General features: G+C 40.7%; 1 protein-coding gene across 3 annotated transcripts in view; it reads left to right on the top strand.

Annotated features, from left to right (window-relative positions):
* The window catches only part of eys (eyes shut homolog), a 143461-nt gene that overhangs the window by 50646 nt on the left and 68236 nt on the right, over window positions 1–24579 (top strand). For all 3 annotated transcript variants that reach the window (XM_052080554.1, XM_052080553.1, XM_052080552.1), the window contains 10 exons: window positions 405–664; window positions 6971–7067; window positions 8876–8983; window positions 10659–10804; window positions 19946–20117; window positions 20359–20437; window positions 20981–21051; window positions 22744–22868; window positions 23378–23502; window positions 24345–24558. In XM_052080554.1, the coding sequence (XP_051936514.1) occupies window positions 405–664; window positions 6971–7067; window positions 8876–8983; window positions 10659–10804; window positions 19946–20117; window positions 20359–20437; window positions 20981–21051; window positions 22744–22868; window positions 23378–23502; window positions 24345–24558 (1397 nt within the window). The remainder of the gene's footprint in view (window positions 1–404; window positions 665–6970; window positions 7068–8875; window positions 8984–10658; window positions 10805–19945; window positions 20118–20358; window positions 20438–20980; window positions 21052–22743; window positions 22869–23377; window positions 23503–24344; window positions 24559–24579) is intronic.

The raw sequence follows: 24579 nt of genomic DNA, 5'->3' as shown, positions 1-24579 counted from the left end.
ATTGTATCTCTGAACATATTGGAGCTGAAAATATTCACCTCCACTCAAAATAACGCAGTGCCTCAAATTGTTAGGCACGTCCTCCACTTGAAAAAAGTATTTAACCCAAATCGTGACCGCCTACTTTTCTCTCAAGAAATAAAACAGGTGGTGACTGTAATGACTTTAGTTTGACTGATACTCTCATCCCTCACGATCACAACGCTCTAGGGAAGCGCATGCATCCCGATGCTGTACACACGCGGCATTGAAGAGTTACATCTTGAGCCTAGATTGATTGCAATACGTTGCCAACAACATGGCTAAACAAAATAGCAGTACTTTTGCTGAAGCATGGAAACAATCAGCCATAAGAAAAAAAAAAAAAAAGAACTGACCCATTTCCATTTTTTGGTGTCTCCAAGGTGTATGTGCTCACCAGGCTGGACAGGTGCAGACTGCAGTGAAGAAGTGAAAGAGTGTGAATCTGGGCCTTGTCAAAATGGCGCTCGGTGTCAGGAGTCACATGTACCTGAGGATTTCTTACGCACCTGCCCCCCCTTTCTCAGCGGCCCATCGTGCAACCAGCCTTATGACCCATGTGATCCCCTCAACAATCCCTGCCTGCACAACTCCACCTGCCTGACACGCTCCAATGGAACGGCCTTCTGCACATGCCCAGCTGGTGAGTGCACGCATGGCCTCATCCTCACATTGAAGGTATTTTGGGTGGGGACTAATCTAGTGTAATTACACTAATCGCCATTTCAGCAGCCAGGCTAATTTTATGTACAGACAGGCTTCCGATTGAGCTGTATTTTATGATGCAGTAGCTCATTATCTTTCTTTGCATCAGTCTACAATACTGAAATCTGTTAGACCCCATCATCATTTTGGCACATGTTGGTCAAAAATATAACAAAATGCTCCAAACACTGCATTATGAATGACCCGATCTATTTCATTTTCAGGGTTGAAACATGAATGAATGAAATTCCAGCAAAGCAAGCCCGAATGAGAGTGACAAACTCTGTACGTATAAAGAAAAAAAACCAGCAGACTCAAATAAGAATGAAAATGTATCGATAGCTAGCTAAATTAATAAAATATAGATACACAGCACAGTATCGTGGGCATCTCTAAAGAATTTGGTTGTCGTCTCTTGCTCAACTTAGAGTGGCTCATGCTAAAAGAAGTTACCGACAGTTCTGGCAGCTGGACAATATTTTGCCAAGCAATCTCCTGTATGTTGGGCATGAATTTAGTGAAGCTGAGACTCAGAAGCTCACAAAAGAAGTTTTCCCCATTGAAAAGTTTGTTAAAACAGCTGTAGAGCAAAATTGAAACTGTTGCCACGTTTCACCTCACCGTATCCAACCATATGGTCACAATTTGCATTCATTTGTATATTTTACCATATTTTATTTTATTTTTCCATAACACTCTTGTGCTGTGGGCTGTTTGATGACTACAAATATTCATTTTCTTAAAGACCAGGCAACTTCCAAAAAAATCTGTTGTCTGTGGGAAACGGTGAGTTTGAGCACCACCTGTCAGGCAGCAAGTACTTGATGCTAATGAGATAGAGACAGATATTGTTTAAACTGTTGCAATGTAAAAATGTAAATCTTAAATCAAATCTGGTATAATAACCACGTATGTCGATTCGGGGACCCCTGCAGAGATTGAAGTTGATATTTGAGGAATTGTTGAGCGGTTGACTTCTCTAAAGCAGCATTGTTACTGTTCTGTGCCTAATGGCGCTATCAGTGCAAAGAGGGAACGATGTTTCCAGATATAAATAGAACGGCTGGGTTGGTTTCTGAAGGTTTCCTTGGAGAGGAATAGGAAATTAGGTGCTTGCTGCATACATTATACCAAAAGCTTTGCGTGGGTTCACTCGTTTTCACTTCACAAAAAGCATGATGACTCACTCCTCCCATTATTATTCAGCATACGAAGCTACTACTTGTTGGGTTGTTTTGGCATGGGTTTTTTTTCCGCCCAAAAAAACGCTCGATAAATGAAGTTTAATAAGGAGTGATTATCTCCTGATTATATGGTATCACAATACTTAAGTGCTATATTTTAAAATAATTTTTTTAATATGTTTCGGCGTTTTTTTTTTCGTAAACGTTAGATATGGTAAATGAAGTTTCATAATGAGTGATCATCTCCTGATTCCATGGCATCACAATAATTAAGTGCCGTTTTAAAATTATTGTGTCATTTAATGCTTTTAAAGTTGCAAAATTCTGTTGGAGGAAAATACATTCTGCTTCACCCAGAGTAATTGTATAACAGTCAGGTTTAAACTCTCTTCCGAAAAAATACTCAGAGTGCAAATAATTAGCAACTTCAAGGCGAAAAACAAGTTCACAACTGGGATAGCCCAAACACATAGAGAGGATTTCATTCAAATTCAAAAGGCGAGCCTTAGGACATGAACAGAATTTGATGGGTGGCCTCAGGGTGGCCTTCACTTTTGACCTCAGCTTTCTCCAGTGTTGTGGAAGAGTATCTGCATATATTCACTGGCCACAACATTTGGTGAAATCTAATGGGATCTAATACAAAGTTTTTTTGTTTTTTTTTAATAGACATTCCTACTGGTGGTGAAACTTAGTTAGGAATTACATAGCAAGTTAGTTTGGAGTGACAAAATCATCCATCCATCCATTTTCTGATCCATTTATCCTCGCAAAGATCGCGGGGCGTGCTGCAACCTATCCCAGCTGTCTTTGGGCGGTAGGTGGGGGACATCCTGAACTAGTTGCCAGCCAATCGCAGGGTACACAGAGACGAACAACCATCCAAGCTTACACTCACACCGAGGGACAATTTAGACCGGGGGAGGAAACCGGAGTACCCGGGGAAAACCAAAACAGACACAGGGAGAACATGCAAACTCCAACCAAGAAGGCCGAAGCTGGAATCGAACCCTATACCTGTCCAAGTTCAATGCGCCAACTAGTCGACCACCGGGGCGCCCGGGGTGACAAAATCCATTTTTTAAATTTCCACTGTATATTGATGTTTTTATTCCCCACAGTAATATGCAGTTCTCAATGTAAAAAGTGTGCTCATCCCTGCTGTATTGCATGAGGTGTAGTGGGGTATGCATCGATAAGCATCTTTTTTCAGACTCCACCTTTTAGGCTCTCATTACCATGTTCCGAAGATTGTAAATGCATTTTGTGGAATGTACCATGCCCAACTAAACTCGACTAAACTAAACTAATACAGCAATATGTTTATGATTGCAGTTATAGTTTGTATTACATTATACTGGGCGGAATGTTTCAAAAGTATTTGACTTGCCGTATTTAGGTGCCCTAAAGGTTCAAAAATAAATTTAAACAACTAATCATCAAAACAACTTTAAACAATAAGCTCTTGTATCGAGTCGCATGAGTTTATGCAGGTGTACGACATGTCCAGTGCAGATGCCTGCTACGGTATATGATATATAGCAGGGCTAACTGAGAGACAGAGACTCTGCAATACTTACAAAAAATCTCTACTTGAAAAAAAAAAGTCTGAATCCAGGTGATTTAACTTTGTGCAACCACTTGACAAAATCAAAATGAGTAAATTCAACACACCATTTTTTTTCCAGTGCAGTTAGACTATGCTAGACCTGTGTGAGGCACAAAAATAGAGTTAATAGTGCGGCCCATCCGTGTGCTATGGTTTCAGCATGCTAACAACCATCACTGAGGGCAAAGGATCTTTAGTTCTCTCTCCATTTGTAGCTGCAAGACCTCTATTTCATGTCGAGACAACAGCTGCATGGAAAAAGAGAATTCCTGAATCAGTTATTCTCCTCATAAAAATTCACAACTATTAGTGGCATGTTATATCATGTTGGAGTTTAACCTCTGAGCCTTTCACAGCGGGTTTCTAATTGAGCAGCAACCCTAGGCTTATTCAACTGTGCTTTCACTGCATAGCGGGATACTTTTTTTGCCCGTTCTTTATGTTTCCCCACTTTTTGCACTTATTGCGACATGTAAAATGATGTGGCAGCTTCATGCAAAAAAAGCAATGCAATCAATGCCATGAATTTCATGGCATAAAAACATCTTACCAAGTAGATGCGAAAGTAATTAGTGCTCAAAATGTGTTTCCATGCTGCCCTCCAATAGGTTGCTTCTTAATTTCACAAGTGCATGTCACAGCAGAGGGCTTTAACTACCAGCTAGATACCTATTACCTATTTTCTTATACAGTGGTACCTCTACTTATGAAATTAATTGGTTCTGGAAGGAATTTCCAGAACCAATTATGAAAATGTTTCAGGTCTAACCTTTCATGATTAATTTCCATGAAATTACAAAAATATCCGAGCTTTCGTTGCAATACTTTAGTATTTCACTCTTAGTGCTGGAGATACCATCCATTCACCGTATTCTTCTGCTTATCCGGGATTGGTTCGCTGTGACAGCAACCGAAGCAGGGAAGTGCAAATTTCCCTTTCCCCTGACTCTCTTTGCACATCTGATATTTAAAATTAAGCGAGCAAGAAAGAAAGAGGAAAATCAGCTTTTTACAAGATTCAAACGTGCAATTTCAATTGGTATTCTTAATAATGATATTCACAGTTGTTGGTTAAGAGCCATACTTAACATACCAAAGCTTTTAAGAACTTTGAAACCCCTCAGCTTTTCCCCAAGACCCATTTCCTTCCTTATTTCATTTCTTCCAGACAGAGGATTCACATGCAGTGGTGTCTGGCTATAAGCATAAAATTGGTTTCACCAGTTGTTAAATGTACTGTAGTTCGTCTCAACAGAATCCAGAGGTGAAAGGAAAAACATCAGGGAACATGATGAGCATTGTTCATGCCAGAGAGTTAAATTCCACACACTCCCCTCCCCTTGTGACGTCAAGGTTCATGGCTTTCTTTTCAAATGTAGAGAAATAGACTTTTTAATTCAATATGAACAATTTAATTGAACTTTTGTCCAAAGACGACAGCAATTAAGAAAACACTTAATTGCACTAAGTTTAGCACTACAACTTCAAACCGTCCGGTCATCAGCCAGTAGTTATGCTCGTTCTCACAGCGTAGACAAACGGTCCGTTAACCTGTTTGCTGTGTTTGGTCATGAAACTATGATTAAAGCTGACCATGTCAGGCTAAAGGTTGGCTTTTTTGGGAGGGGGGTGTGGGGTTTTTTGCAAGACATACACAAGTGTGTATTATTCTTGAGAAATTAGATGGCATTATATGTGGTCAAGCGACAATATTTCTCTTAGAAATAGTACATTTGGTTGGAAAGAGGCGAGCCTCCACCCCCCCCCCCCACACACACACGTTTTGATAAAATATGGATTTTCTAGATTAAAACAGAAAAAAGCAGTGAGACTTGTATCCTAGAAACCATCATAAATGTTGCTGTCATAACAAGCTTCCCTATCCAATATTGTTTCATATCATATGCTAATCATCATATTCAATTATTTCACAGTTGTGTATTTTTTCTTGGAGCAAATTTGCAAAATTGCAAATTACAAATATTAAAGAGCCTAAACCATTTGAAGTGAGCCCATTTTTTTAGCGTCTTTCCTCGCAACTGACTCTGACTCTGATAAGGAGACTGTAAGGACAAATGTCGCAGTCCAAACCAAATTCACAGTCAGAAAATGAAGACATCAGTCATATTTCAATTGAAACGCCCGTCAAAGTTAGCTCACTGTCCACCGGGGATTACCCTCAATTTCTTTTTCCTCTGAGAGATTCAATAGCAGTGGCAGCCATCTCATACCAGCCCTGTGACCATATGATGGAATGACTTTGCGAGCTTGTGCCTGCGCTATCTCTCAGTGCTCTGTCAAAGAGGAGCCTCCAGTCAGTGCTTAGTGGCACAAGATGCATTACATTGTGGTGACATTCCAAATAGCCCCCCCGAGGTGTTCCACCATTGCCGTGACTGACAGGCCAGGTTGGGAAACCTGTACTGTCCCATAATTCACTGGATGCTCCGTGCTCTCTGTGCTCTCGCATTCTTACGTCCCAAGACATAAAATTCTGTAGCTTGTCACCACATAGCATCACCCTAGTGTATTTCAGTGCATTTACCTACAACATCACTTTATGACACAAGGAAATATATCGTTTGAGAGCCATTGTATTCTCGGTTACACACCAAAAATGTGTTCGTTAGAAAGGTTCAAGGAAAATGTTTTGGGGGGTTATTTTTGCCAAACCCCAAATCAACCCCCCCCCAAAAAATAAAAAAAATCAATAAACAAGCAGGCTCGGGATAGAGCTATGCAGTCGTCCACATAATCAATGGAACAAAAAAAAACAACGGGTGCTTCTTTGTCTGATCCATCGTGTGCACACACACACACACACAAAGGGTGCTTCTTTGTCTGCTCCATCGTGTCTACACATACACACACTCACACACACACTCATATGAGGACAAATGTATTGAAAATGAATGGATCTTCCAAAAAAGTTCAATTGGCCGCTTCATTTATTTCATTCCAAATTTTGTTCAGCAGAAAAAATATTACAAAGTGAATCAGTACAAACCACCAGAGGCAGAACCTTCGAAGCTCTGAAGTCGCTCCCAAACATCCATGCTGATCTGCCCTCAACCCCCTAATGAAGCAGGGAAAAAGAGCTCATGGGCTTTGGGCTGTCCCTCTTACCGAACTTTACAAGAAGCCCCCATCCTTACTCGTCTTTTTCCATCACACAGACATATGCATAGAATGGCACAGAAAGACGCACACCTCCCAAACCCCAAACCACTAACCCTCAGACCAATCTGTCCATGGCACTGAAGTATTATTAGACTAACACGCTCTCTGAGGGGAACCGGTGAGTGCTGAGAGCTGGAAGATGAGAAATGCTACAGGGGCTACTAGTTCCATTAAAATGGTGTTCACCGGGGCCTTGGTTATCATCGACACTGACGCTTCCAGCAATGTGGGCGGGCTCACCGATCCATGACTGTCTCCTCTGTCTTTCAAGGATTTGAAGGAAGCCGGTGTGAAACCGACACCAATGAGTGCATTTCGAATCCTTGCCGAGACCACGGCGACTGTCTGGACCAGGTCAACGGGTACAGGTGACAAGTCTCATTTCCTCTAAATGCAGTTTATTGGATATTTCTGGAAGATTTCACAGGATTGTGTTTAGAGCACATCGATGCTTCCTCAAATCAAATTAGCTTTAATTGACAATACCGCATCAATCAGAATACATTTTGAAGTAGCCTGCTACTTTAGTATTCCATTCTGAATATTACTTTGTGACTTAGAAACATCAACTTCAATTTTGTTTTTTGGTCCTTTGCTTGGCACAGAAGTCTTTGCAAAAGTCTGAGACCATCATTCAATTTATTGTGGGAGCAATGCTATAATGACGACAACCATTCAATAACTTGTGGTGGAGACCGCGGGATGGAGAAGGCAACTCAAATTGGAAACTGTACGATTGGAGAGTGGCGTCGCCATGATGTTAGACAAATGCCTCCAATTGAAGAAGAGCTGACAGAATGATTTAGTGTTATTTTGGCTGACTTACTTCGAGGAAACAGCGTCATTAAACTGTCCAAGTGTCCCCGCCTAGGCATTCTTTTTCTTATTTCTCTGCTGCTTGTCTCCTCCTCCTCCTCCTTTGTAAAATGAGTAACTTCAGGGCTTTCTTTCTCACCACAGAAAGACATACCTTGTGGAAGTACGGTCTAAATAACCAGTGGCAAATCTCAGTTTTTTACTTCCTGGCAGGCTGCTACCTCAGCACTTTCAAATATGGACACTCTGGCAACCGGTTATTTCATGTTGCCACGTGACTCACACTGAGTGGCGTATGAAAAGGTCATTGCACTGTACTTTTGACATAGAAATACACTCAATTACACACAAAAAAAAGGTCTCGGGGGGGCGGGGGGGAAGAAATAGCTTTTTAATGTGCACAAACCTACCTCTTTAACTCATTCAGTACCAGCCAATTTTGGACCAAGTCTGAAAAGGCGTTTAAAAACGTCTTTGGGAGTGAATGCGTTTTTAAGAATTACAGTACATGGAGTGGGACCTTAATTGGAATGGCATTGTAGTACCTTACTTGTTTTTACTTTTTTTGTTGTTTTGTTTTGTTTTGTTCTTTACGTACAAAAGCGTTACTAAACGGTTACACTTGAACACTGAGATCAAATTGAATGAAATTGAAACAATATCATACTGTGGTTTCACAAAACAGAATGACATTCATACAATCATACTTGTCTTATCCCAAAGAAGCTTGCAGGTGCTTGTTCGTAGGTGAGGTGGTAGATTTAATTAAAAAAAAAACAACTGCATACTTCCTTTTACTGCATTGGTAGGTGGCACACGAGAGCTTGTTCAATTTTCATGCACATCAGAACCAAAATGTGGATAATTTCAATGTATTTTCCTCCCACTGAAATTGCCCTCTGCCCCAGAGTGTAAATACTATACACTCTTGACAGCGCATTACATTAATTGTGAATTCCCACTGTTGACCTTTTAGCAGCTGCTTGTAGGAAGAATGTAGAATTAAATTTTGGTGATCACACTTTGTACTTGCTTGTTGTGGTTTTAGACTTTGCTCTTTATTTTGATGTGGCAGTTAGCTCCCACCCGAAATTTGGTTCAGTCTTATTAAGAGAGTTCATTGATCACACGATACAGTTATGGTAAAATTATTATTATTTTTTTTTAAGTGAACTACACAAGAATTTTAGGTCTTTTGGTTACAGTTTTTGCAATAATCTCTTGGAAAATGTCACCTAAAACTCAAATTAAAAGGTAAACAAACACTCCAATGTAAAAAGTATCCATCAAAATGGACCATCATCTCCATGTCTGTTCAGCCACCACCCACCGATATGATTGTTCTGTGTTGTTTTTGCAGCTGTGTTTGTCGAATGGGATTTTCCGGCCTCCACTGCGAGCAAGACATCAATGAGTGCTCCTCACAGCCTTGCCTCAATGGCGGAACTTGTCAAGACCTAGTGAACAAGTAAGAATAAAAAGCAAGGTAGAATTGATTACCTTTCATTCTCAAAAGCATTGTGGGCATCCTTGGCATACTGCATCTCAAATAAGCTGCTCTCCACAAGACAGTAACTAGATTCAGCTGGAAAACATCAGGTGTCTGTATTCATTCTACAGCCCAGCGCCGCATGTACTTCTCTCTGGTGTGCTTAATGGGAGCCCCTGGCCCAATTTGAGTCCTCAATGGTTTGTCTCCAGTTTGTCTCCCGTCACGATTTGGCTGCCGGGTGACCCGACCCTCCTCAAAACAGTTCTGGCCTTATTGCACAGTCCGTTGTGTCTTAACCTCAGTGCCCACTACAAGAACAACACAACACACTCACCATTATCTTCATCTCCCTGACCCGACAAGTTGAATAAGCTCTTGTGCACTGAGCTGATGTATCTGACTCTGCACTGTGCTCCACGGTGTCTTTCCACATCTGTACACATTCACATTCAGCTCTTATCATACTGCATGCACTGGGAAAGAATAAATCGTTATCAACGGATTCAGTTCTGTTTTATAAGAAGCTCAAACGCAGTGTTAGCAGGCAGGCGGCAAAGCAAAGGCTGTTAATTTTTTGTCAGAGTACTGTCACTGACCACTCGAGCCTTTTAGAGCTTCCGGAATTAGAAGGTGCAATGCTTTTTTATTTTTTTTTTGCCAATGACAGCTGGGGAGAGGGATTTGAATGGAGTAAACTGCATTACCAGACTCATTTAGCTATTCCCTTCAGTAATAAGTCATCAAGCATAATTCAAAGCGAGTGGCAACCAGGGAGAATTAATTGCCGCTATATTGTTCCTGTTCGAGAGAGATGGGTCACAGGATCACTATGAAAAATCAGTTCCGCCACCTATTCAAAAAGTTCCATCAATATTATGCCATCTCTCTTGCGTATTTGTTATGGTCTAAATTGAATATGCCAGAATAGAAATTCTTTGATGTATGGTTTACTTTAACTTTATAGGAATATTTACAACTTACCGTACTCAGTTTATCTGATCACGATAGCATTTCCTTTCAGTATTACAGTATTACAACACTGTAGAAGAAAAAAAAACGTCCTGCTCTTAAATTGAGCATAACCAGACCAATATTGTTTTAAGGCATCTCTTGTCTTCGTCAAGTTTTGTTGATAACCTACCATAGACGTGACATCATTGTTTTACCGACATCAATCCGAGAGTTACCTGTCAGATAGTTATCGTGTTTCCCCATGACAATCCAAAGCAAATCAACATCTTTCGGAGAAGAAAACGAATGATAGGACATCATCTGAGTTCCAACTGTGATTCATAGGAAATTTCATCCCCATCCAAATCTGCAGCAAAATTCAGATTTCTATTTTCAGATGCTGTCACTACAGTACATTATATTGTATTTAATTTATTATAGTTGCGTTATTCTACAAATCTATCCTTGAAAATAAACATCTGTTCAAATTCTGATTCTCCACACGTTCCCAAATGCCACGTAAAAAGGACATGTGGACAAAAAGAAATGTTCATAAAAGAGTTAGCATCCGATATTCCATAATCCTCCAAACATGACAATTTGCAAAGTTGCCAATGGTTTGAAGTGAAAACAAAATGAATTATGACAGCATGCTCCACTTTTCAATTTAATATTTCAGCGATATCTTTGTGTTCCACAGGTTTCAGTGCAGTTGTCCTCCTGGATATTTCGGAGCGCTCTGTGACCTGAGCGGGAACGAGTGTCAAGTTTCACCTTGCCTACAGGAGGGCACCTGTATTAGTAGGCCGGAGGGCATTTTATGTGTCTGTCGCCCTGGATACTCAGGTACGTCTTTTTCCCCTTGGTGACAACAAGATCAAAAGTAGAGCCTAAAAAGCTTATCGGGCTCTGGGGTCGACCACAGGACTGACATAGATGAGGTTTAGTACAAAAAAAACCTGCTTCTTTTAATTGGTCTCCCTGCCCAGACCAGATGCAGTGGTTACCTTTTCGTAACGCTAACAAGATAAACATTCATGTCACCTGTTTGGTCTGATGGAAACTTCTCACTGTCACTTGCTTGCTTTTATTTTATTACATCAGCTTCCTTCGTCTCGCAACGCTGTAGTTGCTTTACTTTAATCCATTCGTCTTATTTTCCAGCCAGACAGGTATCGAGCTATTTTAGCGCACATCCGTGAGCACGCGAGCGTGTGTTTTTGCACTAAAACCGATTCCTGTCAACGAGTGGGAAGATTAATTTCATTTGTCTTCCGTACTTGTATCATCAATTTATCCTTCCTCAATTGAGAGAGGGGGTGAAATCTCTGAGGTATTGTAACTCTGGGGAGAAGAACCTGACACGCATGGCCCAATTCCCACCGAAGCAGCTTTTATTATTAGGCCTGCGCACACTATTGTACCAGTCATTACTTTTTCTGAGGCTCTAAGCACATGTGAGGAAACGGGACTCCCTTAGGGAGCAAGCAGCCAGAGGATGCAGTCCAACTTGGCTCAAACCCACTGAAATTCACACAAGTATTCACTTTGTAACTTTCCACCGCAGCAGAAAAACTACCTGGATGGTTTGATGTAACTTTTTGTGGAGGGCTCAAACATTACCCTGTTTAAACTTCATTTCAAGTTCAAATTTGAATGTTACTCTGCTTTGATAGGAAAGTGTCAACTCTTTTTTTCGGGTGAAATTCTGAAATGTGTATGTATGTGACACATAACTATATTATGTGCTACTGGCATCAGCAAATGAATTGCTTTTTTTTTTCTTTGAGCATATTGAATGCCAGAATCAATTTAGGGTCCAACAGTTGATGGTGCTTACGAATAAATCAGTGTAGTCTATATCTGTTAGCTTGCATGGATGTGGATGTGATTACATGACAATGACAGTTCATTTCCAACTGCATTATGTTTTAGATTGAATTGTATTGGTGTTGCTGGCCAGTGAGTCAGAATGTTCAGCTTTATTTTGGACTTGGCATTCTGTCTGACCAGGTTATTCAAAGTCACATTTACTTTTTATTCCCCCGATACTCTTTTATTCTTTGTTTTGACATCAATTCCAACATATGAAGAAACCCAACACAATAAGGTGGTGATGGAAATTGTTATGCAATTTTTCAATTTAAATTCCTGCACTTAGGGCCACTTTCTCCTGGTAACGCATAGGTCCTTTTTTTTTCCTCCCACGCAGCAGACACACCGACTGCACACAAGCCGGGAATGAATGTGAAACACCAAAGAGATGTGATTTAGTGACAGTTGAGGCTGGCGTCAAATTGTGGAAAAGTGGATTTTTCCTTAACATTTGTGAATGTCATTGAAATTCATAAAATAGATGATACAAACTTTAAATTTGAAAATGCCAACGGGTGCAATGTGAAGTCTGCCAATCAGGCCATCCAGACCGCTCCGGCTCCAGTTAAGCCCCCTTTTCATAGGACCCTTTTCTACCTCGAAACAGCCTGATTCCATCCTGCGTGGTCGCTTTTCCATTACACTTTTTCAAGGCTGTGAAGGCTCCAAAGGTTTTCGATTTTAATGCAGGCCAGCAACATGTTCAAAGCAGAAACACCCTTCGCAGTGTGCATTGTAAACAAACCGCAAAATGAAAGCACTACTATAGTCAGTAAAAAATTACCATGGCTAAAACACAGGCCGGGTTAATGACGATTCTGGTGACCGATGAAAACCCATTTCCAGACATTTTGCCATTTTACTCTTTCAATCTATCACTGACGGGCCGTTGACGGACCTTTCATTTCTACTGATGGAGTGGACACCTCTGTGTTTAGGGTCCATGCTAATATATTTTACAATATTATGAGCATGTTTATTAATATTGCATCATACTGTAATACATTGAATCCAACTCGGCGTTTTTGCAGAATCGTTGGTAAGAGGAAAAAGTAAACTGTGGCACAGAAGTAAGTGGTAACCTTTAAAAGAAAAGAGGTCTTCAGAATAATGTAAATCACATTAAAAAAAATTACAAATACATAACGGCATATCTATTAGTTTTGTATTTTTCGGTGGTTGGGGATCCATGTAAAAAATGTTACACAACAGTAGTTTTGTCTTTATACCAACAATAAGTAATAATTTGGGCTTTTTAAAAAAAGTACAATCACCAAGCTGGAATAGGGAGCGTAACATCTAATAGAATTGCCTTGGTCCCTGATTGCCTAATTACGTGGTGTGAGGTACTGGCGGACCTGTTTGCATGAGTCAGAACATTACTGTGAAGTGTCACATTACAATCATAAGATGTTTATTTGAAGTCGTGACATTTTAGGATGTTTCGCATTTTAATCAGCTTCTTTAGCTTTTAACCATTCACAACTAAAAGAATAGAATGTACTTATCTACGGTAAAGGTATAATTCCAGAGTTATTTTTGAGTCCACGTCTTACTAGCAGCTTGTCACCCATGTCTTTTGAATGCAGTTGATTTCATTCATTCATCTTCCGAGCCGCTTGATCCTCACTAGGGTCGCGGGGGGTGCTGGAGCCTATCCCAGCTGTCTTCGGGCAGTAGGTGGGGGACACCCTGAATCGGTTGCCAGCCAATCGCAGGGCACACAGAAACGAACAACCATACACACTCACACTCACACCTAGGGACAATTTAGAGTGTTCAATCAGCCTGCCACGCATGTTTTTGGAATGTGGGAGGAAACCGGAGCACCCGGAGAAAACCCACACAGGCCCGGGGAGAACATGCAAACTCCACACAGGGAGGCCGGAGCTGGAATCGAACCCAGTACCTCTGCACTGTGAAGCCGACGTGCTAACCACTGGACTACCGGGCCACCCCAGTTGATTTCAATCCACCGCAATGGCTTTAAAGCAGGCATGTCCAAAGTCCGGCCCGCGGGCCAAATCCGGCCCGCGGTCGAATTTCATCCGGCCCTCGGCCCCTGTCATAAAATCAGTGCCGTCTGGCCCGCAGGTTGGGCGCAATGGAACACGTGTTGCATTGACTGAGGTCTCGTAGACTGGGGAGTGATGTTTCATAGAGTACTGCTTCCCTCTAGTGGCTAAATGAGTAATAGCATCCACTAAATGAGTAATAGCATTTAGACACTAGAGGGCATCACTCACGAGTTAACAAGACATCACTCCGTGTTTATATTGACTGATATGTCATATTTCAAATGATCCTTGCAGTTGTGGATATGTGTATTGCTTGTTCATTTCCCTGTTGTTCGAGTCAAAGGTTTTGTGACTATTGAAAAGTCATGGTGATACATTTTATGTTTCAAATCAATCAATTTGCACTCAGGAGACTTCTGTTTAAGAAAAAGTCAAGTGAATAAGCAGTTGCATGTGATATACCTGTTTCAAATGAACCAAAAGAAATTCTTAAGATTGTTGAAATTAAAATAAAAATGGAAATGTGAAACAGACTGGCTTACTAAAATTTGCTGAACAATATTGTTGTTCAATGTAAAGAATGTCAGCCAAGGTCGGCCCCCCGACATTTTACCACATAAAATCTGGCCCCCTTGGCAAAAAGTTTGGACACCCCTGCTTTAAAGGAAATTACTGTATGCAACTCGCGAGATAGCCCGGGAGGGGAAAATAAAAGGAAGCTGACTGTTACATTACAGGTCCAGCGCAAAGGCACGCAGTCAGTAATTGCCTTCGTATAAGCTCTCCCCTAATCACATAATGATGCACAACTGTGTTTTGTGCTGTTGTATACATCATTTCCCTTTTGTGCCATATCGACATACACCATAAAAAATGTTAATCTCACTCTGAGACAGCCCAGGCAGCTTCCTGAATCACTTGTCGGATCGTTAATGAGGATGTTTTGCTTTTAAGGCTCCCAGTATGTATTATTTAACTATGCATGCGAGCGGCGTTAAGTCCTGAGGTCAGGAGTCAATACGGTGACATGATTCATGGGCGATCATGTTTATTTGAATCGCAGTTTGGGCTGTTGTAATTTGTCACCCTCTGTTTTCTCTTCTTCACTCGTCATTAAGTAGCGTGTTTCCCTTGAGTGACGGTACAGAGCAATCAACACATTGTTGCGGTTTCCTCGGTCAGCACATTGCTGGACGATGATGATGTTGCAGTGCAGCGTCAGTGAATTTGCGCTGCTGGATGAACACGGCAAGAGAAACGCGTCATCAGTTCAATCTCGGGTGCCTAAAGTTTTCTGTTGTCTTCCAAATATGACTTTTTTTTTCTTTTTATCTTTTATCTGAAAAAATTTGAATTACACTGCATTGTTTTATTTTAATATAGCATAGGAACACAGGTGTCTGCTCTTTAATCCCCGTGAAACTTTTTTTTGGATAAGAAGCCTTATTTGGTAACTGTATCCTGGCATACAATTGACCCCCAACACAATTAAAGGTTAAATTGAAGTAAAAATAAAAGAAAGTACAATTAATGCTGTAACTAAAAGTCATTGTGGACTCTTTTTCCCCCTTTAAGAATAACATCAAAGTATATCTTTTCAACTGAATGCAAACGCCGATACAACCTTTTTTATAAATTATTTTCCCTCTCCTCTCACAGTAATTCCTTGAGCCTAAAAATAATGTTTTATAACCTTAAGTGGTAAATGATTTTACAATGAAGAAGCACACTTTTGTAGCATTTTATTATAAAGATTTGAATCAACCCTGTGACCTTTCTATTGAATTCTAACTCCTAACTTTATCCAAGCGAATGTTTTGAAATACAGGCAACATTGATTTTATCTTCCAGTGAATACTTTTTTGACACCAATTTATGGATTGCACTATATCTACCCAAACTCCTCTTCCCCCTATCCCTTGGGAGTTCATTTTCTTTTCCAGTTGTGTATTGATATTTGCACTTTGAGGATTTGTGTAACCTCTACTCAGAACGATGAAATGTCGACAAATGTAGACCACATGCTGGGGAGAAAGAACTCTAAAACCTCCATTAATGTGTATAGTCCCGGCTTTATGCCTAATTCAGTTGCTGATGTTTGTTTGGAACCCGGCTGATTAAAGTTAATGCTGGTGAGAAACTAAAGGATGTTTCTCCGTATGATAACTAATGAGGTGTCAAACTGACTCATGAGAGTTGATGATTTGGCTTGCAGCAAATATTTAGGTATAACTTTTCTTTTTTTTTTTTTTTTTTTTTTACGGTAGTAGGATATTAAGTGAACGTGAGGGACCTTGAGCTAAAGAGTAAGGATACAAGTGAGCCATGATATAATTTTATAGATGCCTTGCCATTCACTCATCCTTTCATCCAAATATTTTCAACAGCGCTTATTCTGAACAGGTTCACATTTCGAGGAAATGTATATTCGTTTTGTGCACAGGTATGTATTATCATCAGCTTTGAAAACACTTTCTTTCATAGCCTCTGACAGTAAAAACTGTAGTGCCATTGGTCATTCTATAAAATCATGGCATGGCACCAATGACTGGCCACTTCACTTTCTCGCACAACTTCCATACAAGTTTCTTTGTTTATTTATTTATATATATTGTCACCCCAGCGTCTAAAATGTCTTTTGGGCAGTTTTAACATACTCAAATTGTAGCTGCCCCTGGCCCACTCGTATAAAACAGAACAAACAAGACAACACATTCCATGACAAAATGATCCACTGTGAAGAGCAAATCGATTACATTATAAAACACAGTCTGTACTCATTTTCAGAGGTAGGAGCAAGCAAGTCTCAAGTCGTAACCTTCAAGGCTTAAGCAACTCTAAAGTTACTATGGGTGGGGGTCAAGTGGTGTCGCCGCCAAATTTCAACCAAGTTGTCCAGTGGTTAGCACGTCGGCTTCACAGTGCAAAGGTACCGGGTTCGATTCCAGCTCCGGCCTCCCTGTGTGGAGTTTGCATGTTCTCCCCGGGCCTGTGTGGGTTTTCTCCGGTTGCTCCGGTTTCCTCCCACATTCCAAAAACATGCATGGCAGGCTGATTGGACGCTCTAAATTGTCCTTAGGTGTGAATGTGAGCGTGGGTGGTTGTTGGTCTCTGTGTGCCCTGCGATTGGCTGGCAACTGATTCAGGGTGTCCCCCGCCTACTGCCCGAAGACGGCTGGGATAGGCTCCAGCACCCCCCGCGACCCTAGTGAGGATTAAGCGGTTCGGAAAATGGATGGATGGATGATTCAAGTCATTGCAGACTTAAAGCAAGTCGTAAGACCAGTCAGACAATCTTACTCAGTGACAACAAATATTGGAGTGATGATAATGTTTTTCCACTAATCATAACACTGAACAGTATATTTAACACTTTAAAAGGGCAAATAAAGTACAACTGGGTTGAGGATTGATTGAATTTATTGCACAGCACTGTTTTGAAGTTGCATTTCATACTCAATTTAACTCCACCTATTAAATAGGAGCGGGACAGCGAGGCGGGACCCTCATGCCAACCGAACCTCAACAGTAGAAACCAACGATTCAGACAGTTTTCATAAACCCTTCCACACCGAGTTATGTTATTTAGCTGTACTTACATGTTCAAAATCATACAGTTTTAACTGGTCTCAAATCAGACTTTATATTGCTCACTAAACTGTGATGTTGGATTACTTCTCCTTGTAGGTTATCTAGTGAAGTTAGATGTTGTTGTGTCTTCATTCTGTGAGCTGCAAACAAAGTCATTGACGAGATAAGTAACACTTGAGAAGTGCGGTGAGAGGTGTGTGCAGCTCCCACTGGTCAGTACTTTCAACATTCTGCAAACCGAAAGCAAGTGAAGTAAGAATTACAATGATTAGTGCTGGTTTTTCCACGGACATAAAATTGTAAATTCAATTTTTGTTCTATGCTGTTTTTTTCTTTTCTTTCCAATTCTTGTAAGTATCCCATTTCAGGTGTTTTTTTTTTTCATTTACAGACATACACATTTATTTCACATTTTAAATAAAACAGAGATCCTATTGCTTCAAAACCTAGCGTGATAGAGCCAATCGAAAATCAGTTTTTGATTCCGTACTGAAAATGTAGTTAAAAACTGCCGTCAGACCGAACAATATAAGTCATGGTCCCTGGTATTATCATTGATGATGAAGTATTTACAGATATTTTAATATCATGATAGCCCAAAAGAATCTGGCCTTTAACAATAAACCAACACCACTTAGTTTTACCAAAATACTTGATTAATAAAGCATCTGTCCCTGGGCACGTTTCAAAGAAAAGAAGAGGAAGAATGAGAAGTTTTTTTCAACTGTAACAGGAAGTTCTAATGGGAAAGGTCACTTACCACAGGATTTTTAATGAAAGAAAAACACACATGGATATATTCTAGTTAAACAAACAAACAAAAAGGGCGAGTGTGCAATGTGACCCACGTCTTTGCAATCCATTGAAAATAATGAATGAGCCTGACAAAGCAGTTTACTGCATCAATGGGATATACAGTTCAACAGATAATCATTACATAGCTTGACAAGGGCATGCGGTATACAACCCATGAGTAGCATCAAAGGATAAATCTGCCGAGTTAGTTTTCTTTGCGCCAAAAAGCCTAGTAAAAACACATCACATACTCAAACTGCTTAAATGGGTGGTGATATATATTTTTTTATACAAGACATTTTGACAAATTGTATGCAAGTATGTCAAAACACATTTAATTTCTACTCTGTTTGCATTTTTGTATTGATGTTATGAGGTTGCGTTCCCGATGGTGTTGGTCAATAAATAGAGTCAATATTCCCTTGAATTTCGTACCTCCAGCAGCTTAATCTGATGTTAGACAGGATGGATCCTTGTTTTGGGTTTTATTTTCTTTTTTTTTTGGTCTGTGTCAGAGTTTGACCCTCCGATCCCAATGTGGCAGCAGGGGTCGAGGAGCATCAGACCAAGCAATCTTCTTCCTCTCTTCAATTGTCAAACTTTCTTCATCCAATCTTGCATTGTCACAATGCGTGTGTGTGTGTGTGTGCGTGCGTGCGTGTGCGTGCGTGCGTGCGTGCGTGCGTGTGTGTGCGTGCGTGCGTGCGTGCGTGCGTGCGTGCGTGTGTGTGTGTGTGTGTGTGTGCGTGTGTGTGTGTGTGTGTGTGTGTGTGTGTGTGTGTGTGTGTGTGTGTGTGTCTGTGTGAGAGTGAGGGAAAGGCTACTTGAGTTTCCTACTCTGAACTCAGAGTGGCACCAGGTCATATGTTCTGTTGCGTTTTCTTCAAGGTTCAAATTATTGTGCTTTCAGAGATTTTCTCCTGAGTGGATATTTTCGTTGACCACTCTGGTCATTTTCATCTGACCTCGACCATCATTTTTGAACTCTCGTTCCCCGAATATGTACTTTTTGTTCAGCCAACCTCTATCAATCCTACACATAGTTCTGAGCCAGAATGAGTCAAACATGAGTGAAATGTTTCACGTGTTATTGAAAATGCTGTCATTCACACTACAACAACAAATTTAGATGTATCATGAAGACACGCAAGCTTCCTATTGACATTGTGGCTGTGCTGTTTCCCTCGAGATAGTCATGGATAATTTCACATTCATATTGTATAATCACATATTATCTTTACCTGCCTTTCATTGGGAGACCGTCCGTAGCAATTATACACTTCAAACTTAATATGCGTGTGAGAGCATGTACTGCACTTGCAGTATAAACTCAGTGGCGACCAAATTAAGTACATCGGGAAATATGCCCCGGTGCTATTGTGGAGTGGCGGTGGTGAAACTCTCTGTCATGCACACAGGAAATAAGCACACTTCGATCATTATTCAGCAAGTTGGAACAGAAAAAAATGATTTCTCCTTTGTGCCCCTTGTTGTTATTATTTTTTTTTTTCAATTAATCAAGTGGCCACCAGCTGTCCATCCTCATCTACACACTGACTTTACGAATATGAGTATGAAGATCCTGACTTACACTTTTAACGTTTGCTCTCCAAACGAACAAATGTATGAATTCTTTTTCCTTCAAGCTCTAAATAGATACCTCTCCGGTCGAATTGGACTATTTAAAGAAGTATGCTTAATTTCCTAGGGGCATGGTGTGAAGTTAACATTGACGAGTGCATTTCAAAGCCTTGCCAAAATGGTGGGAAATGTATCGACGAAGCCGATCGATATCACTGCGTGTGCCCCAACGGCTTTTTCGGCCCCGACTGTGAGACCAACATTGACGAATGCTTGTCGGCACCTTGTTTTCAAGGGAGGTAAGTATTTATCTCTGTCCCCTTCAAATGATTACGAGGCGCTATGATGGAATTACTTTGAATTAAGGTCCCTCCTCATTGCCGTGATGATTTTCAGGATGTCAAATTAGATGTTTCTCAACATGTGTTTTGTGCAGCAATAGAGCTGCTTTCAAAGAAGCATTCTTTTTCATCTCCACTCTCATCATTTTTTACTACTTAAATCAATTCCGCCCCCTCACTGCTTCCGGGCCTACCTTAGCTGTCACGATGGAATCTCTTCCTACACGTGTCTTTGTGAGGCGGGATGGAGCGGCGGCAGATGTGAAGTAAACATTGATGTGAGTAGACTTCAATGATTAAACCTGCTGAATGTTCGGGAAGAAGAACTTTGTAGTCTTTGTGTGGTCTCCAGTGTCACTAACTTTATTGACTCTCCTGCGAGATAGTGGGACCGAAGTACCACGATCATGCAAACTTTGTACAACTACCTGATTAAAGTCAATTGCTCAGTCCAATGCGTAATTGATTCAAACACAGCTTGAGCTGGACTCTAAAAATAAGGCATCGAGTTTCTTAGAATGTCTCTTTGAACATTTAGTTTAATCTCTTCTGATTGCCCGGTTGTGGTCTATAAGAGTCGTGGACTAGCCCAGACACCTTTCGTGTGGTGTTAGCTGGAGCGTTGGTGATAAGATTGTTGTTTACAATCATGTGTTGTGTTGTCAAATTGGATTTATTGCAGAGTCTATAAATTATTTCCGCCTGTGAGAAAACAAATATGCAGTTATTTATAACTGCCTCAGATAATACAGTATTTGGTACGTTTGTTGTGACTTCTTACGGATTATACTGTATTTGATGTAATGTATATTTCTCTGCAGGACTGTGTTAACAATCGCTGTTTGAATGGTGCAACATGTATTGATGGTGAAGGGTTCAACTTTACTTGCAGGTGAGTTGATATGGTTGCTCTTGTTGGACTAAAACATGTAATGTGCTATCGTAAGCAGTGAAACTTGTATGGAAGTTGTGCGAGAAAGTGAAGTGGCCAGTCATTGGTGCCATGCCTAATGATTCATGATTTTATAGAATGACCAATGGCACTACAGTTTTTACTGTCAGAGGCTATGAAAGAAAGTGTTTTCAAAGCTGATGATAATACATACCTGTGCACAAAACGAATATACATTTCTTTTTATGGATTTTCTGAATGTGGCAATGAGACAGAATGTAGTTTGTGGTCTTGGAATAATCATTCTAAACCTAGACAACCTTTTAAAAAAAGTAAAAATGCTTGAATTTCACCTCAGAGCAGGTGTAAGAACATCAACTGTTCGACTGACATCTTTGCTTGCACAGTTCAGTCTGTCAACAATTAAAAATACATTTTGAGTGGAGCTGTGGTGTGTGTATTCGATCACATCGCCCACCAGTGCTTCGGGTATACTGCAAGCCAGTCATTACTATTTAATTGCAGTCTTTGTGTCACTTGAGTGATGACACGCATCTAAACATATGTTGTCTGTAGTAAGAGTGAGGTAGGACTTGCATCTCGCCCGGTGTCCTACAGTTAATTACTTTGTGTGACCTTGTGCTATATGCTTCTATATGGTCTGTGTCACGTTTTTAATATATCCGGAACAACCATGACTCCAAAAAGCCCACAGCTCTCATACGATATTGATTTAGTGGACTGCAATTTTATATTCACTTCAAGGTAAGTTTATGGGAGTGAATGTGTATTACAGGCAGGTAATGCAAGCTTTGCTTGGCATTTACAAATAAATGTGCAGCGCGACACAAACTAGAGGGACACATTCACAACTTCAATGATATCCAATTTAAGAATACCGTTTCATCAACAGAATGAAAAAAGGTCATGGAAAATATGTTTTGGGGAATGCATGTAGGAAGTAAATGTGGCGTAGAAGAAACATTACATTTACTCCTGCAATATTTTTTTCCTGGTCATATTAAAGAAAAAAAAACCCTTGTTTCATTTGCACGAGATGATTGAACTGATGCATATTCTGGTCTGCACCTGTCCAGCAAATAGCCTCAGAAGCACTCTGTGCATGTATGGCCAGCTCGGAGGTCATGCATGAAAAACTTGCTCATTCGTTCTTGCTGCTTTTGTCCATGATGAAATCAAAAATACCTTACACAGCTCACTTCACAACACAGGTGCAAAAAAGGAAAAAAAAAGTCAGCAGCAAAAATATATGATTGAAGAGAGTGCTATTTATGCGGTTTAAATGCTTCCTGAGGTCAAAGAGTGGGTTCTCACCAAAGCGTGTGGATTTTGATAGATCACCAGAAAAATGTTGCAATCAAATGAATAATAATAAGACACCATTCTTTAAGACGTTATATATTAAAACAAAAAAAGCATTTAGGACAAATTGGTAAATATTGAAATGAGTGGAGAAATTGATAGCAAAACAAATAGAGATGAATCCACTACGTAAGGTATCCTGCTAAAAATTAAAAACAAATCTTAATAATAAGCCGAACTGAATTGCATGAAAAAAAGACAACAGCCAAAAAGCTTTCTAATAAATAATGAAGCATCTCATGGTCACAGCCACGTGAATAGAAGGAACCGACATCCTCCCACGTTCACGAACATCATTTGTTTTCTTAGCTGTCCGCCAGGTTTCACGGGGGATTTATGTGAAGTGGAACTTAATGAATGTGGCTCATCTCCTTGCCACAATGATGCCATTTGCCAGGACCTTATTAATAGCTACGTCTGCCACTGTCGGTCAGGTAAGTCGCTCACACGCTGAGGAGGTGACGAGCCCACGCTGTCTGTTACGTGAACCCTTTTGTTACTCGTGAAACGACTGCAATGTTGTCTTCCTGCGGCCCACTTTCTTGGAGTGCACTTTGCCACCTGTAAAGCATTTCAAAACTTAAAAAACATTCATATTAGACTCAAGGCAACTGACTGAGGAGGTGTGAAAGGTTACAATCACGCCTGTAAAGTTACCGGTACTATTCTTCCGAACCTTCTCATAGTCGTTTGCTTTTCTCTGGGGACCGATTTAGTCATACAGTATGAAGATAAAATGATAAATAGACAATACTCCTGCGCCTCATTAAAATGTATGTCGCACCCATACGCTTTAGTGAAAGCCTTTTCTTGTCTGTGCATAAGTGTGAACCCAAAAAAAAGAAAATCGATGTGGGAGCATCTGATTGATATTCACTTCAGAGGGTGGAAGTGGGAGAGCCAGGGCTCACCAGTGCACTCTGTGGGCTTTTGTTCCTGGCAGGTTGGACAGGCCTTCAGTGTGAGGATGACATTAATGAGTGCCTTCCACAGCCCTGCAACCAGGGGATATGCGTTCAGGGTGATCCGGGCTACGGCTACACCTGTTTCTGTCGTCCTGGATTTGTGGTGAGGCTCCCCACCTGTTTCTGCCTCTCCATTTTTTATTCTTTTTTTTTTTTTTTAAGAATTAACCTTTATCCTCCTGCACCCTCAACTCCCTCGACAATCATCCTTATGATGAAACAATAACATTACTTTATTGGGCTGATAAAATACTGGTGCTATAATGAATTGACATCTATAGTGCAAATGTTTCGCATGGGTGAACAAGACTACTTTGTATCAGTGGCAAATGAAGTCATGATACGTTTGTCATCCGCATTGATGCATTCTGAGGGTTAGAAACCATTTTTAGACGAGGAGTCGTATTTGTTTAGTCAAATTGAAAGAAACCTTTCGAAATCGTGTTTTTGGTGTGGTATTCTCATAACAATCTATGAACCGAGCCGCTTGTCCTCACGAGGGTCGCGAGCGTACCGGAGCCTATCCCAGCCGTGTTCGGGCAGTAGGCGAGGAACATCCTGAACCGGTTGCCAGGGCAATATTCTCATGACAATTATAAAATAACGCCCCGATCCCCCCACCACCACCACCAAAATTAACAAGGGCGCTTTTGCTTAGTGCGACTGTCTCACAGTGCTATTTGGCTTATGCCCCGCCCCTCTCCAAAAGTTCTTTCAAAAGTGGCAGGGTACTTTTTGTGAAACTATTTAAACAAACAAATACACAAGCACTGGAAATTAGCATCATTAAATTAGTCTTTCTTCATAAGACTATATTTGCATACATTTGCATAATTAAATATGACTTTTTGAACGTGAACTTTATTTTTCATACTCTTAACCTTACATACAGTTGGTGTTTCATTTCACACTCGCGTCTACGGGCTGTTTATTCCGTGTACACAGGGGAAGAACTGTGAGCACAACTATGATGATTGCCTCTTAAATCCATGTCCAGAAGCATATTCCTGTGTAGATGGCATCAACAAGGTCACCTGCCTCCCTCCTGCAACGGATGCTATTCCCTTGGAGACTGCACTCAAGAACATCACTCGCGGCTTTGCACCACGTGTGCAAACACCAACACTCAGCCCGTCGTCAGCAGCTGCGCAATCCACAGGTACAAAACCACACTTGACGG

This window comes from Hippocampus zosterae, chromosome 11 (genome assembly GCF_025434085.1).
Source record: "Hippocampus zosterae strain Florida chromosome 11, ASM2543408v3, whole genome shotgun sequence".
NCBI classification, from domain to species: Eukaryota; Metazoa; Chordata; class Actinopteri; order Syngnathiformes; family Syngnathidae; genus Hippocampus; species Hippocampus zosterae.
This window is presented reverse-complemented; position numbering and strand designations above follow the sequence as displayed.